This window comes from Procambarus clarkii, chromosome 78 (assembly GCF_040958095.1).
Source record: "Procambarus clarkii isolate CNS0578487 chromosome 78, FALCON_Pclarkii_2.0, whole genome shotgun sequence".
Lineage (NCBI taxonomy): Eukaryota > Metazoa > Arthropoda > Malacostraca > Decapoda > Cambaridae > Procambarus > Procambarus clarkii.
Genome location: NC_091227.1, coordinates 7,692,941 through 7,713,019, shown reverse-complemented (window position 1 = coordinate 7,713,019; position 20,079 = coordinate 7,692,941). Strand labels below are relative to the sequence as shown.

The 20,079-nt window shown below is 41.8% G+C and overlaps 1 protein-coding gene across 1 annotated transcript; it reads left to right on the top strand.

The window, feature by feature from the left end:
• Positions 1-1,803: 1,803 nt before the first annotated feature.
• On the top strand, positions 1,804-19,792 carry LOC123748433 (mucin-22-like). The gene is made up of 4 exons (XM_069314285.1): positions 1,804-1,890; positions 2,770-3,101; positions 16,930-19,322; positions 19,776-19,792. The coding sequence occupies exons 1-4, from the start codon at positions 1,804-1,806 to the stop codon at positions 19,790-19,792; spliced, it is 2,829 nt and encodes a 942-aa protein (XP_069170386.1).
• The last annotated feature ends 287 nt before the right edge of the window (positions 19,793-20,079 follow it).

The window sequence follows — 20,079 nt, the reverse complement described above, 5'->3', positions numbered from 1 at the left end:
CAACTGGTAACTACAGGGGCGCCTTAATCCACTTGACCATCACGGCCATCAAAAGGAAGTGATAGCTGAGGCTATTTGAGCCACTTCCCCGACGGCAACTCGGATGGTAATCTTGGGCATAGCATTTCACCAAATCACCTCATTCTTTGGGGCACACGTGAGGAACACAAATGCGAACAAGCCTGAATGGTCCCCAGGACTATATGCGAATGAAAACTCACACCCCAGAAGTGACTCGAACCCATACTCCCAGGAGCAACGCAACTGGTAACTACAGGGCGCCTTAATCCACTTGACCATCACGGTCAAGTGGTGATGGTCATATATATATATATATATATAAAATATATATATATATAATATATATATATATATATATATATATATATATGACTCACCTGTGACAGGAAAAAACATGTTTTTTTTTTTAAACAGCGCCATCTGTAGGACAACGGAGCAACACACGCTGCAATCTCCAAAAGTTCTTCACCAGTTGATTTGAAATTTTGACACAACGTTCCATTCGAATACGTGTGTTTATATACCTACTATTTAGATGCCACACCTGTGACAGGTAAAAACATGCTTTTTTTTTAAACAGCGCCATCTGTTGCACGTAAGAGGAACACACACTAAATAAAATATGTTCCGTTGCATTCGAATAGGTGAGTGTTTTTATATACCTACTATATACATGACTCACCTGTGACAGGAAAAAACATGTTTTTTTTTAAAACAGCCCCATCTGTAGGACATCAGAGCAACACACGCTGCAATCTCCAAAGTTCTTCACCAATTGATTTGAAATTTTGACACAACGTTCCATTCGAATACGTGTGTGTTTTTATATGCCTACTATTTAGATGCCACACCTGTGACAGGTAAAAACATGCTTTTTTTTTAAACAGCTATATCTGTTGCACGTAAGAGGAACACACACTAAATAAAATATGTTACAATTTCATTTCAATGTTTCCGATTGCAATGATAAATTGAATTTTCATTGATTTTTATTTTATTTTTTCATTTTGATTTAATTATTTTGTGTGACATTGCGTTGGAATTGAGCTGTGTTGTTTACCATACTATTAATTTCGTGAGTATAGTTTATTTGTTTCTATTTTCATTTTTTTCATTTCTTTTTTTTTTTACTATTCTTCATATTTTGAGTGCAATTGGTGGTGAAATTGAGCTGTGTCGATTGATCGGCGTTTGAATTGAAATATTTCGTTAGTATTTTTTGTTTTTGTTTTGAAAACAAGAACATGCACAAAACGTTTATTTCACAGCTGCAAATGTGCAACAAGCAGCCATGAATCCACCGGCTGAAAAGTTAACTGCTTTCTTCACCTTATGTCAAAATGAGGCGTTTGCAAAAACACTGCTGTATTCTGAAGTTTCTACGTATTATACATGGAATGCCAGTAGAAAATCATTTGAACGACGCAAACGAGGAGAGCGAGTCGACGGAGAACCTGTCATATTCAAATAAACTACGATAGGCAGATTGTACACCGTGCTTCCCAATCAAGATGAATGCTTCTTTCTTCGCAAGCTGTTGGTAAATGTGTCCGGTCAAATGTCTTTCCAGCAATTGAGATTTGTCAACGGCGTAACACATGCCACTTCCCGTAGTGCATGTCAAGCTCTGAATTTATTGGAAAATTACCGACTCTGGGATGTATGTCTTAATATGCGTCCAACACGTCACATCCAAATCAAATTCGTGCATTGTTTGTAATCATATTGATCGCCTGCTTTCCTTCATCTCCAACAGAGTTATGGGAGAAATATATATCGCACATGGCAGAAGGTATTGTCTGTCGAATACGCAAGGAAAATTCAAATATGAACATGGATTTCACAGCAGAAATCTACAACGAAGCGTTGGTAATGATTGAAGATTTGTGCTTAGAAATCGAGAGCAAAGTTCTAAATCAATTGGAAATGGCATCACCGAATCGATCTGCTGCTGCTTCGTTCGATGTAGAATTGCGTCGTAAACAAAATTACAACAAGAGTGATCTGTTGTCGTATGTGTAATCAAATACTCCTATGCTAACGCTTGAGCGAAAAGGCATTTACAATCAAATAATTCAAACTGTCAATAACGGGCTTGGAGAAATCTTCTTTGATGCGTCAGGAGGAACTGGCAAAACCTTTCTAATTAGATTGATTCTGGCAGCATTTCGATCCCAAAATGGCATGACCTTAGCTCTTGCATCGTCCGGAATAGCTGCGACATTATTACCAGGTGGAAGAACTGCTACTTCGACTTTGAAATTGCCATTGAACATGCAATTCATTGAAACTCCCACGTGCAACATTTCCAAAGCATCCGGCATGGGAAAAGTATTGCAGAAATGCAAAATTATTGTTTGGAATGAATGCACAACGGCCCACAAAAAATCATACAATTTGGGAACGCAGTAATATTGCTTGCAGGAGATTTCTGGCAAACATTACCTGTAATTCCTCGATCGACGCCAGCGGACGAAATAAATGCTTGCCTGAAATACTCTACTTTGTGGCGCCACATAAAGACATTTAAATTAACTTCACATATGCGTGTGCAGCTGCAAAACAATCCACCAGCTGAGATATTCTCACATCAGTTGCTGGAAATTGGCAACGGAAACATGCTGGTTGATCTGACCTCAGGACGAATTTCATGGCCTCATAACTACAACAATTTAGTGACGTCAAAAGAAAAAATGGGTTGAAAAAGTATTTTACAATATTCAAACCAATTATAAGAATCACGATTAGCTGAATGAACGAACTGTTCTTGCGGCCAAGAACGAAGACGTCTACAAACTTAACAATATTATTCAGTCTTACATTCAAAGCGAGGCAGTCACTTACAAGTCCGTCAACAATGTTGTAGAAGCAGATGAAGCGGTTAATTATCCAACTGAATTTTTGAGTTCACTCGATCTGCCAAGGATACCATCACACGTACGGCAATTGAAAATCGGCGTGCCAATTATCATGTTGCGAGATATCAACCAGTCAAAACTTTGCAACGTCACGCGCCTTGCAGTAAAAAAAAATAATCAGCGTCGTTGTAGAAGCAACAATCTTGACAGGACCTTTCAAAGGTGAAGATGTCCTCATTCCTCACATTCTTGTGATTCCAACGGATATACCATTTCAATATAAGAGATTGAAATTTCCAATTCGATTCGCGTTTGCAGTCACCATCAACAAAGCTCAGGGCCAATCTTTAGAATTGTGCAGTTTATATCTAGACACGGATTGCTTCACACATGGACAATTATATGTTGCGTGTTCTAGAGTCGGCAAACCAGACAATCTCTATATCTCCACAGACAATGGAACAACAAAAAATATTGTATACCCACAAGCATGGTGAAATTAAACATATTAGAAACGTGCACTTTCTCTTTTCTTTCTTTCCCATTTTAGCAGACTTGGCCACAGCAACGCGTGGCGGGTACAGTTAGTGTGTGTGAATATATATATATATATATATATGTATATATATATATATATATATATATATATATATATATATATATATATATATATATATATATATATATATATATATATATATATATATATATATATATTAGTATATTTTGGTAGAAGTCTTTCCTGTAGACATATATTATTAGATATGACCGAAAAAGTAAGATTAATAATTCTAACACGAATTTTCTCAATGTTTCTTATATTTCTTTTCACTGTTGATGGTAACTGAAAAATCAATTCTCCAAAATTCATTTTTATTTCTAGTCTGACGCGACACTTGAACGCGTTTCGTAATAACTTATTACATTTTCAAAGACTTTAGTTACACACACACAACTATAACCTGCAAACACTAAACAGATTTCTTACTATGCTATAATTCAAACGATTTTTCATTTTATATACCTGCATTTGGGTCATGGAAAGGAGCGGAGGTTTCCACACTGCAGTCTACACTAAGGAAACAAACATAGGAATGTGCCTCAATGCCAACATAAGCGTTAACGACACTCCTCTTGTACCTGTCTGGGCAGTCACTGTTGGCATTGAGGCACATTCCTATGTTTGTTTCCTTAGTGTAGACTGCAGTGTGGAAACCTCCGCTCCTTTCCATGACTGTTACATCTAGAAAGGGCAGCTTCCCATCCTTCTCCATCTCGTAAGTGAAACGCAACACAGAATTCCGCTCAAATGCCTCCTTCAGCTCCTGCAGATGTCTGACACCAGGTACCTGTGTAAAAATGTCGTCAACATACCTGCAGTATGTGGCCGGTTTCAAGTTCATGTCGACTAAGACTTTTTGTTCGATGGTACCCATGTAGAAGTTCGCAAACAGGACACCTAGGGGAGAACCCATGGCGACCCCATCTACTTGCTTATACATGTGCCCATCCGGGCTCAAGAAGGGTGCCTCTTTAGTACAAGCTTGGAGTAGTTTCCTTAGAATGTTTTTTGGTATGTCAAGAGGAGTACAGGCTGGATCACGATACACTCTGTCCGCTATCATGCTGATTGTTTCATCCACAGGTACGTAGGTAAACAGTGACTCTACGTCCAATGAGGCTCTTATCCCTGTGGCCCGTGTTCCCCGCAGTAATTCAACAAATTCCTTTGGAGACTTCAGGCTGAAGGCGCAAGGGACACAAGGAGTTAGCAAGCCGTTGAGTCGCTTCGCCAGTCTCTACGTAGGTGTGGTTATCTGGCTGATGATTGGCCGAAGTGGGGAATTCTGTGTTGCGTTTCACTTACGAGATGGAGATGGATGGGACGCTGCCCTTTCTAGATGTAACAGTCATGGAAAGGAGCAGAGGTTTCCACACTGCAGTCTACACTAAGGAAAAAAAACATAATGCCTCAATGCCAACAGTGACTGCCCAGACAGGTACAAGAGGAGTGTTGTTAACGCTTATGTCGACCGTGCCCTCAGCCACAGCTCAGAATGGAAGCAAGTCGAAGAAGAACTCTGTAGGGTAAGGCAGGTCCTAGTCAACAACGGCTTCGCCAATGGTTTCGTGGAAGACATCATAAGAAGGAAAGTGAAACGCCATGCAACCTCTGAAGAGACAACTAACACAACACCTATACCCCCTATTAGACTATTTTAGAGGAACTTCTTTTCCACAGCCCATAAAACGGAGGAAAGGGTCCTGAAAGATATTGTCAGTAGAAAGGTTATCCCTACAGACAAAAATCAGAAGATACAACTGACGATTTACTATAAAACCAGAAAAACGGCCAGCCTACTCATGAGAAACTCTCCACACACAAAGCAGAACGTTTTAAAAGAGACCAACGTCGTCTATGCCTTCAAATGCCCTCTTGGGGACTGTAAGCCTCAAAAAACCCAGTATATAGGCAAGTCAACAACATCTCTTTCCAGGCGTTTAACGATGCATAAGCAACAGGGCTCCATTAAGGAACATATAATCTCTTCCCACAAACAAACCATCACCAGAGAAATCTTAGCAAACAACACAAAAATCATCGATAGATACAGCGATAGCAGGCGGCGTGACGCCTGCGAGGCACTACACATCAAGAAGTCAACACCAGCAATCAACAGCCAATTAATGCACAACTATATTCTACCCACTTCAAGACTCCGCTCCAATATATATATATATATATATATATATATATATATATATATATATATATATATATATATATATATATATATATATATATATATATATATATATATATATATATATATGTCGTACCTAGTAGCCAGAATGCACTTCTCAGCCTACTTTGCAAGGCCCGATTTGCCTAATAAGCCAAGTTTTCATGAATTAACGTTTTTTCGACTACCTAACCTACCTAACCTAACCTAACCTAACTTTTTCTGCTACCTAACCTAACCTAACCTATAAAGATAGGTTAGGTTAGGTTAGGTTCGGTCATATATCTACATTAATTTCAACTCCAATAAAAAAAAATTTACCTCATACATAATGAAATGGGTAGCTCTATCATTTCATAAGAAAAAATTTAGAGAAAATATAATAATTCAGGAAAACTTGGCTTATTAGGCAAATCGGGCCTTGCATAGTAGGCTGAAAAGTGCAATCTGGCTACTAGGTACGACATATATATACATATATATATATATATATATATATATATATATATATATATATATATATATATATATATATATATATATATATATATATATATATATATGTCGTACTTAGTAGCCAGAACGCACTTCTCAGCCTACTATGCAAGGCCCGATTTGCCTAATAAGCCAGGTTTTCATGAATTAATTGTTTTTCGACTACCTAACCTAACCTAACTTAACTTTTTAAGCTACCTAACCTATAAAGATAGGTTAGGTTAGGTTAGGTAGGGTTGGTTAGGTTTGGTCATATATCTATGTTAATTTTAAATCCAATAAAAAAAAATTGACCTCGTACATAATGAAATGGGTAGTTTTATCATTTCATAAGAAAAAAATTAGAGAAAATATATTAATTCAGGAAAACTTGGCTTATTAGGCAAATCGGGCTTTGCATAGTAGACTGAGAAGTGCTTTCTGGCTACTAGGTACGACATGTATATATATATATATGAATGAAAACTCACACCCCAGAAGTGACTCGAACCCATACTCCCAGAAGCAACGCAACTGGTAACTACAGGGCGCCTTAATCCGCTTGACCATCACGGCCGTCAAAAGGAAGTGATAGCCGAGGCTATTTGAGCCACTTCCCCGACGGCAACTCGGATGGTAATCTTGGGCATAGCATTTCACCAAATCACCTCATTCTTTGGGGCACACGTGAGGAACACAAATGCGAACAAGCCTGAATGGTCCCCAGGACTATATGGGAATGAAAACTCACACCCCAGAAGTGACTCGAACCCATACTCCCAGAAGCAACGCAACTGGTAACTACAGGGCGCCTTAATCCGCTTGACCATCACGGCCGTCAAAAGGAAGTGATAGCCGAGGCTATTTGAGCCACTTCCCCGACGGCAACTCGGATGGTAATCTTGGGCATAGCATTTCACCAAATCACCTCATTCTTTGGGGCACACGTGAGGAACACAAATGCGAACAAGCCTGAATGGTCCCCAGGACTATATGCGAATGAAAACTCACACCCCAGAAGTGACTCGAACCCATACTCCCAGAAGCAACGCAACTGGTAACTACAGGGCGCCTTAATCCGCTTGACCATCACGGCCGTCAAAAGGAAGTGATAGCCGAGGCTATTTGAGCCACTTCCCCGACGGCAACTCGGATGGTAATCTTGGGCATAGCATTTCACCAAATCACCTCATTCTTTGGGGCACACGTGAGGAACACAAATGCGAACAAGCCTGAATGGTCCCCAGGACTATATGCGAATGAAAACTCACACCCCAGAAGTGACTCGAACCCATACTCCCAGAAGCAACGCAACTGGTAACTACAGGGCGCCTTAATCCGCTTGACCATCACGGCCGTCAAAAGGAAGTGATAGCCGAGGCTATTTGAGCCACTTCCCCGACGGCAACTCGGATGGTAATCTTGGGCATAGCATTTCACCAAATCACCTCATTCTTTGGGGCACACGTGAGGAACACAAATGCGAACAAGCCTGAATGGTCCCCAGGACTATATGCGAATGAAAACTCACACCCCAGAAGTGACTCGAACCCATACTCCCAGAAGCAACGCAACTGGTAACTACAGGGCGCCTTAATCCGCTTGACCATCACGGCCGTCAAAAGGAAGTGATAGCCGAGGCTATTTGAGCCACTTCCCCGACGGCAACTCGGATGGTAATCTTGGGCATAGCATTTCACCAAATCACCTCATTCTTTGGGGCACACGTGAGGAACACAAATGCGAACAAGCCTGAATGGTCCCCAGGACTATATGCGAATGAAAACTCACACCCCAGAAGTGACTCGAACCCATACTCCCAGAAGCAACGCAACTGGTAACTACAGGGCGCCTTAATCCGCTTGACCATCACGGCCGTCAAAAGGAAGTGATAGCCGAGGCTATTTGAGCCACTTCCCCGACGGCAACTCGGATGGTAATCTTGGGCATAGCATTTCACCAAATCACCTCATTCTTTGGGGCACACGTGAGGAACACAAATGCGAACAAGCCTGAATGGTCCCCAGGACTATATGCGAATGAAAACTCACACCCCAGAAGTGACTCGAACCCATACTCCCAGAAGCAACGCAACTGGTAACTACAGGGCGCCTTAATCCGCTTGACCATCACGGCCGTCAAAAGGAAGTGATAGCCGAGGCTATTTGAGCCACTTCCCCGACGGCAACTCGGATGGTAATCTTGGGCATAGCATTTCACCAAATCACCTCATTCTTTGGGGCACACGTGAGGAACACAAATGCGAACAAGCCTGAATGGTCCCCAGGACTATATGCGAATGAAAACTCACACCCCAGAAGTGACTCGAACCCATACTCCCAGAAGCAACGCAACTGGTAACTACAGGGCGCCTTAATCCGCTTGACCATCACGGCCGTCAAAAGGAAGTGATAGCCGAGGCTATTTGAGCCACTTCCCCGACGGCAACTCGGATGGTAATCTTGGGCATAGCATTTCACCAAATCACCTCATTCTTTGGGGCACACGTGAGGAACACAAATGCGAACAAGCCTGAATGGTCCCCAGGACTATATGCGAATGAAAACTCACACCCCAGAAGTGACTCGAACCCATACTCCCAGAAGCAACGCAACTGGTAACTACAGGGCGCCTTAATCCGCTTGACCATCACGGCCGTCAAAAGGAAGTGATAGCCGAGGCTATTTGAGCCACTTCCCCGACGGCAACTCGGATGGTAATCTTGGGCATAGCATTTCACCAAATCACCTCATTCTTTGGGGCACACGTGAGGAACACAAATGCGAACAAGCCTGAATGGTCCCCAGGACTATATGCGAATGAAAACTCACACCCCAGAAGTGACTCGAACCCATACTCCCAGAAGCAACGCAACTGGTAACTACAGGGCGCCTTAATCCGCTTGACCATCACGGCCGTCAAAAGGAAGTGATAGCCGAGGCTATTTGAGCCACTTCCCCGACGGCAACTCGGATGGTAATCTTGGGCATAGCATTTCACCAAATCACCTCATTCTTTGGGGCACACGTGAGGAACACAAATGCGAACAAGCCTGAATGGTCCCCAGGACTATATGCGAATGAAAACTCACACCCCAGAAGTGACTCGAACCCATACTCCCAGAAGCAACGCAACTGGTAACTACAGGGCGCCTTAATCCGCTTGACCATCACGGCCGTCAAAAGGAAGTGATAGCCGAGGCTATTTGAGCCACTTCCCCGACGGCAACTCGGATGGTAATCTTGGGCATAGCATTTCACCAAATCACCTCATTCTTTGGGGCACACGTGAGGAACACAAATGCGAACAAGCCTGAATGGTCCCCAGGACTATATGCGAATGAAAACTCACACCCCAGAAGTGACTCGAACCCATACTCCCAGAAGCAACGCAACTGGTAACTACAGGGCGCCTTAATCCGCTTGACCATCACGGCCGTCAAAAGGAAGTGATAGCCGAGGCTATTTGAGCCACTTCCCCGACGGCAACTCGGATGGTAATCTTGGGCATAGCATTTCACCAAATCACCTCATTCTTTGGGGCACACGTGAGGAACACAAATGCGAACAAGCCTGAATGGTCCCCAGGACTATATGCGAATGAAAACTCACACCCCAGAAGTGACTCGAACCCATACTCCCAGAAGCAACGCAACTGGTAACTACAGGGCGCCTTAATCCGCTTGACCATCACGGCCGTCAAAAGGAAGTGATAGCCGAGGCTATTTGAGCCACTTCCCCGACGGCAACTCGGATGGTAATCTTGGGCATAGCATTTCACCAAATCACCTCATTCTTTGGGGCACACGTGAGGAACACAAATGCGAACAAGCCTGAATGGTCCCCAGGACTATATGCGAATGAAAACTCACACCCCAGAAGTGACTCGAACCCATACTCCCAGAAGCAACGCAACTGGTAACTACAGGGCGCCTTAATCCGCTTGACCATCACGGCCGTCAAAAGGAAGTGATAGCCGAGGCTATTTGAGCCACTTCCCCGACGGCAACTCGGATGGTAATCTTGGGCATAGCATTTCACCAAATCACCTCATTCTTTGGGGCACACGTGAGGAACACAAATGCGAACAAGCCTGAATGGTCCCCAGGACTATATGCGAATGAAAACTCACACCCCAGAAGTGACTCGAACCCATACTCCCAGAAGCAACGCAACTGGTAACTACAGGGCGCCTTAATCCGCTTGACCATCACGGCCGTCAAAAGGAAGTGATAGCCGAGGCTATTTGAGCCACTTCCCCGACGGCAACTCGGATGGTAATCTTGGGCATAGCATTTCACCAAATCACCTCATTCTTTGGGGCACACGTGAGGAACACAAATGCGAACAAGCCTGAATGGTCCCCAGGACTATATGCGAATGAAAACTCACACCCCAGAAGTGACTCGAACCCATACTCCCAGAAGCAACGCAACTGGTAACTACAGGGCGCCTTAATCCGCTTGACCATCACGGCCGTCAAAAGGAAGTGATAGCCGAGGCTATTTGAGCCACTTCCCCGACGGCAACTCGGATGGTAATCTTGGGCATAGCATTTCACCAAATCACCTCATTCTTTGGGGCACACGTGAGGAACACAAATGCGAACAAGCCTGAATGGTCCCCAGGACTATATGCGAATGAAAACTCACACCCCAGAAGTGACTCGAACCCATACTCCCAGCAGCAACGCAACTGGTAACTACAGGGCGCCTTAATCCGCTTGACCATCACGGCCGTCAAAAGGAAGTGATAGCCGAGGCTATTTGAGCCACTTCCCCGACGGCAACTCGGATGGTAATCTTGGGCATAGCATTTCACCAAATCACCTCATTCTTTGGGGCACACGTGAGGAACACAAATGCGAACAAGCCTGAATGGTCCCCAGGACTATATGCGAATGAAAACTCACACCCCAGAAGTGACTCGAACCCATACTCCCAGAAGCAACGCAACTGGTAACTACAGGGCGCCTTAATCCGCTTGACCATCACGGCCGTCAAAAGGAAGTGATAGCCGAGGCTATTTGAGCCACTTCCCCGACGGCAACTCGGATGGTAATCTTGGGCATAGCATTTCACCAAATCACCTCATTCTTTGGGGCACACGTGAGGAACACAAATGCGAACAAGCCTGAATGGTCCCCAGGACTATATGCGAATGAAAACTCACACCCCAGAAGTGACTCGAACCCATACTCCCAGAAGCAACGCAACTGGTAACTACAGGGCGCCTTAATCCGCTTGACCATCACGGCCGTCAAAAGGAAGTGATAGCCGAGGCTATTTGAGCCACTTCCCCGACGGCAACTCGGATGGTAATCTTGGGCATAGCATTTCACCTTCTGCTTCTGGGAGTATGGGTTCGAGTCACTTCTGGGGTGTGAGTTTTCATTCGCATATAGTCCTGGGGACCATTCAGGCTTGTTCGCATTTGTGTTCCTCACGTGTGCCCCAAAGAATGAGGTGATTTGGTGAAATGCTATGCCCAAGATTACCATCCGAGTTGCCGTCGGGGAAGTGGCTCAAATAGCCTCGGCTAGCACTTCCTTTTGACGGCCGTGATGGTCAAGCGGATTAAGGCGCCCTGTAGTTACCAGTTGCGTTGCTTCTGGGAGTATGGGTTCGAGTCACTTCTGGGGTGTGAGTTTTCATTCGCATATAGTCCTGGGGACCATTCAGGCTTGTTCGCATTTGTGTTCCTCACGTGTGCCCCAAAGAATGAGGTGATTTGGTGAAATGCTATGCCCAAGATTACCATCCGAGTTGCCGTCGGGGAAGTGGCTCAAATAGCCTCGGCTATCACTTCCTTTTGACGGCCGTGATGGTCAAGCGGATTAAGGCGCCCTGTAGTTACCAGTTGCGTTGCTTCTGGGAGTATGGGTTCGAGTCACTTCTGGGGTGTGAGTTTTCATTCGCATATAGTCCTGGGGACCATTCAGGCTTGTTCGCATTTGTGTTCCTCACGTGTGCCCCAAAGAATGAGGTGATTTGGTGAAATGCTATGCCCAAGATTACCATCCGAGTTGCCGTCGGGGAAGTGGCTCAAATAGCCTCGGCTATCACTTCCTTTTGACGGCCGTGATGGTCAAGCGGATTAAGGCGCCCTGTAGTTACCAGTTGCGTTGCTTCTGGGAGTATGGGTTCGAGTCACTTCTGGGGTGTGAGTTTTCATTCGCATATAGTCCTGGGGACCATTCAGGCTTGTTCGCATTTGTGTTCCTCACGTGTGCCCCAAAGAATGAGGTGATTTGGTGAAATGCTATGCCCAAGATTACCATCCGAGTTGCCGTCGGGGAAGTGGCTCAAATAGCCTCGGCTATCACTTCCTTTTGACGGCCGTGATGGTCAAGCGGATTAAGGCGCCCTGTAGTTACCAGTTGCGTTGCTTCTGGGAGTATGGGTTCGAGTCACTTCTGGGGTGTGAGTTTTCATTCGCATATAGTCCTGGGGACCATTCAGGCTTGTTCGCATTTGTGTTCCTCACGTGTGCCCCAAAGAATGAGGTGATTTGGTGAAATGCTATGCCCAAGATTACCATCCGAGTTGCCGTCGGGGAAGTGGCTCAAATAGCCTCGGCTATCACTTCCTTTTGACGGCCGTGATGGTCAAGCGGATTAAGGCGCCCTGTAGTTACCAGTTGCGTTGCTTCTGGGAGTATGGGTTCGAGTCACTTCTGGGGTGTGAGTTTTCATTCGCATATAGTCCTGGGGACCATTCAGGCTTGTTCGCATATATATATATATATATATATGTCGTACCTAATAGCCAGAACGCACTTCTCTGCCTACTATGCAAGGCCCGATTTGCCTAATAAGTTAAGTTTTCATGAATTAATTGTTTTTCGACTACCTAACCTACCTAACCAAACCTAACCTAACTTTTTCGGCTACCTAACCTAACCTAACCTATAAAGATAGGTTAGGTTAGGTAGGGTTGGTTAGGTTTGGTCATATATCTACGTTAATTTTAACTCCAATAAAAAAATATTGACCTCATACATAATGAAATGGGTAGCTTTATCATCTCATAAGAAAAAAAATAGAGAAAATTTAATAATTCAGGAAAACTTGGCTTATTAGGCAAATCGGGCCTTGCATAGTAGGCCGAGAAGTGCGTTCTGGCTACTAGGTACGACATATATATATATATATATATATATATATATATATATATATATATATATATATATATATATGTCGTACCTAGTAGCCAGAACTCACTTCTCAGCCTACTATTCAAGGCCCGATTTGCCTAATAAGCCAAGTTTTCCTGAATTAATATATTTACTATAATTTTTTTCTTATGAAATGATAAAGCTACCCTTTTCACTATGTATGAGGTCAATTTTTTTTTATTGGAGTTAAAATTAACGTAGATATACGACCGAACCTAACCAACCCTACCTAACCTAACCTAACCTATATATATAGGTAAGGTTAGGTTAGGTAGCCAAAAAAAGCTAGGTTAGGTTAGGTTAGGTAGGTTAGGTAGACGAAAAAACATTAATTCATGAAAACTTGGCTTATTAGGCAAATCGGGCCTTGCATAGTAGGCTGAGAAGTGAGTTCTGGCTACTAGGTACGACATATATATATATATATATATATATATATATATATATATATATGTCGTACCTAGTAGCCAGAACGCACTTCTCAGCCTACTATGCAAGGCCCAATTTGCCTAATAAGCCAAGTTTTCATGAAATAATAGTTTTTCGGCTACCTAACCTACCTAACCTAACCTAACCTAACTTTTTTGGCTACCTAACCTAACCTAACCTATAAAGATAGGTTAGGTTAGGTTAGGTAGGGTTGGTTAGGTTCGGTCATATAAACACGTTAATTTTAACTCCAATAAAAAAAATTAACCTCATACATAATGAAATGGGTAGCTTTATCATTTCATAAGAAAAAAATTAGAGAAAATATATTAATTCAGGAAAACTTGGCTTATTAGGCAAATCGGGCCTTGCATAGTAGGCTGAGAAGTGCGTTCTGGCTACTAGGTACGACATATATATATATATATATATATATATATATATATATATATATATATATATATATATATGTCGTACCTAGTAGCCAGAACGCACTTCTCAGCCTACTATGCAAGGCCCAATTTGCCTAATAAGCCAAGTTTTCATGAATTAATTGTTTTTCGACTACCTAACCTACCTAACCTAACCTAACCTAACTTTTTCGGCTACCTAACCAAACCTAACCTATAAAGATAGGTTAGGTTAAGTTAGGTAGGGTTGGTTAGGTTCGGTCATATATCTACGTTAATTTTAACTCCAATAAAAAAAAATTGACCTCATACATAACGAAATGGGTAGCTTTATCATTTCATAAGAAAAAAATTAAAAAAAATATATTAATTCGGGAAAACTTGGCTTATAAGGCAAACCGGGCCTTGAATAGTAGGCCAAAAAGTGAGTTCTGGCTACTAGGTACGACATATATATATATATGTCGTACCTAGTAGCCAGAACGCACTTCTCAGCCTACTATGCAAGGCCCGATTTGCCTAATAAGCCAAGTTTTCCTGAAAAAATATATTTTCTCTAATTTTTTTCTTATGAAATGATAAAGCTACCCATTTCATTATGAATGAGGTCAATTTGTTTTTATTTGGGTTAAAATTAACATAGATATATGACCAAACCTAACCAACCCTACCTAACCTAACCTAACCTATCTCTATAGGTTAGGTTAGGTTAGGTAGCCGAAAAAGTTAGGTTAGGTTAGGTTAGGTAGGTTAGGTAGTCGAAAAAACATTAATTCATGAAAACTTGGCTTATTAGGCAAATCGAGCCTTGCATAGTAGGCTGAGAAGTGCGTTCTGGCTACTAGGTACGACATATATATATATATATATATATATATATATATATATATATATATATATATATATATATATATATATATATATATATATATATATATATGTTTATATATATATATATATATATATATATATATATATATATATATATATATATATATATATATATATATATATATGTCGTACCTAGTAGCCAGAACGCACTTTTCAGCCTACTATGCAGGGCCCGATTTGCCTAATAAGCCAAGTTTTCATGAATTAATTGTTTTTCGACTACCTAACCTAACCTAACCTAACTTTTTTGGCTACCTAACCTAACCTAACCTATAAAGATAGGTTAGGTTAAGTTAGGTAGGGTTGGTTAGGTTCGGTCATATATCTACGTTAATTTTAACTCCAATAAAAAAAATTTGACCTCATACATAATAAAATGGGTAGTTTTATCATTTCATAAGAAAAAAATTAGAGAAAATATATTAATTCAGGAAAACTTCGCTTATTAGGCAAATCGGGCCTTGCATAGTTGGCTGAGAAGTGCGTTCCGGCTACTAGGTACGACATATATATATATATATATATATATATATATATATATATATATATATATATATATATATATATATATATATATAAGAACATAAGAACATAAGAACAAAGGTAACTGCAGAAGGCCTATTGGCCCATACGAGGCAGCTCCTATTCTATAACCACCCAATCCCACTCATATACTTGTCCAACCCGTGCTTGAAACAATCGAGGGACCCCACCTCCACAATGTTACGCGGCAATTGGTTCCACAAATCAACAACCCTGTTACTGAACCAGTATTTACCCAAGTCTTTCCTAAATCTAAACTTATCCAATTTATATCCATTGTTTCGTGTTCTGTCCTGTGTTGACACTTTCAACACCCTATTAATATCCCCCCCGGTTATGTCCATTCATCCACTTGTAAACCTCTATCATGTCACCCCTAACTCTTCGCCTTTCCAGTGAATGCAACTTAAGCTTTGTTAATCTTTCTTCATATGAAAGATTTCTAATTTGGGGAATTAACTTAGTCATCCTACGCTGGACACGTTCAAGTGAATTTATATCCATTCTATAATATGGCGACCAAAACTGAACTGCATAATCTAAATGGGGCCTAACTAGAGCAAGATATAGCTTGAGAACCACACCAGGTGTCTTGTTACTAACGCTGCGATTAATAAATCCAAGTGTCCGATTTGCCTTATTACGAACATTTATGCATTGATCCTTTTGTTTTAAATTCTTACTAATCATAACTCCCAGATCCCTTTCGCAATCCGACTTCGCAATCACAACACCATCTAGCTCGTATCTTGTAACTCTATCATCATTACCTAACCTCAGAACTTTACATTTATCAGCATTAAACTGCATCTGCCAATCCTTTGACCATTTCAAAACCCTATCTAGATCAACTTGAAGTGATAGTGAGTCCTCCTCCGAATTAATTTCCCTACCGATTTTCGTATCATCGGCAAATTTGCAAATGTTGCTACTCAAACCTGAATCTAAATCATTTATATATATTATAAACAACAGAGGTCCCAGAATATATATATATATATATATATATATATATATATATATATTTATATATATATATATATATATATATATATATATATATATATATATATAAATATATATATTTAAATATATATATTTATATTTATATATATATTTATATATATATTTTATTTATATATATAAATATATATTTATATATATATATATATAAATATATATATATATATATATATATATATATATATATATATATATATATATATATATATATATATATATATATATATACATATATATACTAACTTTTAGGTAAATTTCATTCTGCCTATTGAATTCATAGTGTTACCAATTTAAAATTACAATGAAAATTAACATTTCGTAAATTCAATGTTACTAATTAAGCTACAGTCCTGCCATTCAGTTACCATATGCTTCTCTTGCCCCTCTACTTCACAGGAACACCGTCGACTGAGACTGGGGAATCCACTACTTCACAGTCGACTGATACTGTGGACTCCACGAAAACACAGTCGACTGAGACTGTGGAATCCACGACAACACAGTCGACTGAAACTGTGGACTCCACGACAACACAGTCGACTGATTCTGTGGAATCCACGACATCACAGTCGACGGATACTGTGGAATCCGCGACAACACAGTCGACTGAGACTGTGGAATCCACGACAACACAGTCGACTGAGACTGTGGAATCCACGACAACACAGTCGACTGAGACTGTGGAATCCACGACAACACAGTCGACTGAGACTGTGGAATCCACGACAACACAGTCGACTGATACTATGAACTCTACGACAACACATTCGACTGAGACTGTGGAATCCACGACAGCACAGTCGACTGATACTTTGGAATCCATGACAACACAGTCGACTGATACTGTAGAATCCTCGACAACTCAGTCGACTGATACTGTAGAATCCACGACAACACAATCGACTGATACTGTGGAATCCACGACAACACAGTCGACTGATAATGTGGAATCCTCGACAACACAGTCGACTGATACTGTAGAATTCTCGACAACACAGTCGACTGATACTGTAGAATCCACGACAACACAGTCGACTGATACTGTAGAATCCACGACAATACAGTCGACTGATACTGTGGAATCCACGACAACACAGTCGACTGATAATGTGGAATCCACGACAACACAGTCGACTGATACCGAAGAATCCACATCAACACAGTCGACTGATGCTGTAGAATCCACGACAACACAGTCGACTGATAATGTGGAATCCACGACAACACAGTCGACTGATACTGTAGAATCGACGACAACACAGTCGACTGATACTGAAGAATCCACATCAACACAGTCGACTGATACTGTAGAATCCACGACAACACAGTCGACTGATACTGTAGAATCCACGACAATACAGTCGACTGATACTGTGGAATCCACGACAACACAGTCGACTGATACTGTGGACTCCACGACAACACAGTCGACTGATACTGTGGGATCCACGACAACACAGTCGACTGAGACTGTAGAATCCACGACAACACAGTCGACTGAAACTGTGGACTCCACGACAACACAGTCGACTGATACTGTGGAATCCACGACTTCACAGTCGACGGATACTGTGGAATCCACGACAACACAGTCGACTGAGACTGTGGAATCCACGACAACACAGTCGACTGATAATGTGGAATCCACGACAACACAGTCGACTGATACTGTAGAATCCACGATAACACAGTCGACTGATACCGAAGAATCCACATCAACACAGTCGACTGATGCTGTAGAATCCACGACAACACAGTCGACTGATAATGTGGAATCCACGACAACACAGTCGACTGATACTGTAGAATCGACGACAACACAGTCGACTGATACTGAAGAATCCACATCAACACAGTCGACTGATACTGTAGAATCCACAACACAGTCGACTGATACTGTAGAATCCACGACAATACAGTCGACTGATACTGTGGAATCCACGACAACACAGTCGATTGATAATGTGGGATCCACAACAACACAGTCGACTGATACTGTAGAATCCACGACAACACAGTCGACTGATAGTGTGGGATGCACGACAACACAGTCGACTGATACTGTAGAATCCACGACAACACAGTCGATTGATAATGTGGGATCCACGACAATACAGTCGACTGATACTGTGGAATCCACGACAACACAGTCGACTGATAGTGTGGGATCCACGACAACACAGTCGACTGATACTGAAGAATCCACATCAACACAGTTGACTGATGCTGTAGAATCCACGACAACACAGTCGACTGATACTGTGCGATCCACGACAACACAGTCGACTGATACTGTGGACTCCACGACAACACAGTCGACTGATACTGTGGGATCCACGACAACACAGTCGACTGATACTGTGAACTCCACGACAACACAGTCGACTGATACTGTGGAATCCACGACAACACAGTCGACTGATACTGTAGAATCCACGACAATACAGTCGACTGATAAAGTGGAATCCACGACAACACAGTCGACTGATACTGTGGAATCCACGACAACACAGTCGACTGATACTGTGGAATCCACGACAACACAGTCGACTGATACTGTGGAATCAACGACAACACAGTCGACTGATACTGAAGAATCCACGACAACACAGTCGACTGATACTGTGGAATCCACGACAACACAGTCGACTGATACTGTGAACTCCACGACAACACAGTCGACTGATACTGTGGACTCTACGACAATGCAGTGGACACAACATTCAACAGAGCGGAAAGAGGACGAGTTAAAAGGTGAGTGTTTTTGGACCTCCTGATTAACTGTCGCTTGTGTTTATTTGTCCACAGGGCACGTTACAATTAAGAGTCCCGGTAGAATAGACGGGTTCGTCCTCGACGCACAATCTAGAATTCCGGATTCGAATCCCGAGTGGGACAGAAGTGGTTGGGCACATTTCCTTGCACATAATATAATTGTTCTAGGAGTAAGTAGGTACTCAGGAGTTAGTCAGCTTGTTGTGGGGTTGCAACCTGGGCGGGTCAGTAATTCGACCCTGAGGGAAGGGGGGCCTTCGATATAAGCCTAACGTGTATTAATACTCTCTGGCTTCCTGTCCCACTACACAGTGAATTATAAATATAACCAGGTTTCTTTGAGTAAAGAGAAGAATGAGTTTCTAGACTTAAAAAAGTAGATTCAAGAGTTAAAAATGCCATTATGACTGCTAAATATGGTGCATATTTTAGCCATCACAGCCTCATGAAGGTATAACAACGAATTTGTGATGAGTGTTTGTTATTATAGAAATGTTTCACCGTCGCTCTTTCTCTCTTGTGTGCTGCTTGGACAAGGTGAGTGGCTCTTCCGCCCAGCAACACACACACACACACACACACACACACACACACACACACACACACACACACACACACACACACACACACACACACACACCAAACCTAACCTAACCTAAACTAACACAATTAAGTCAATAATTTATGTTCCTAATATAATATAATAATAATAATTCTAATAAACTAATTGGAAACA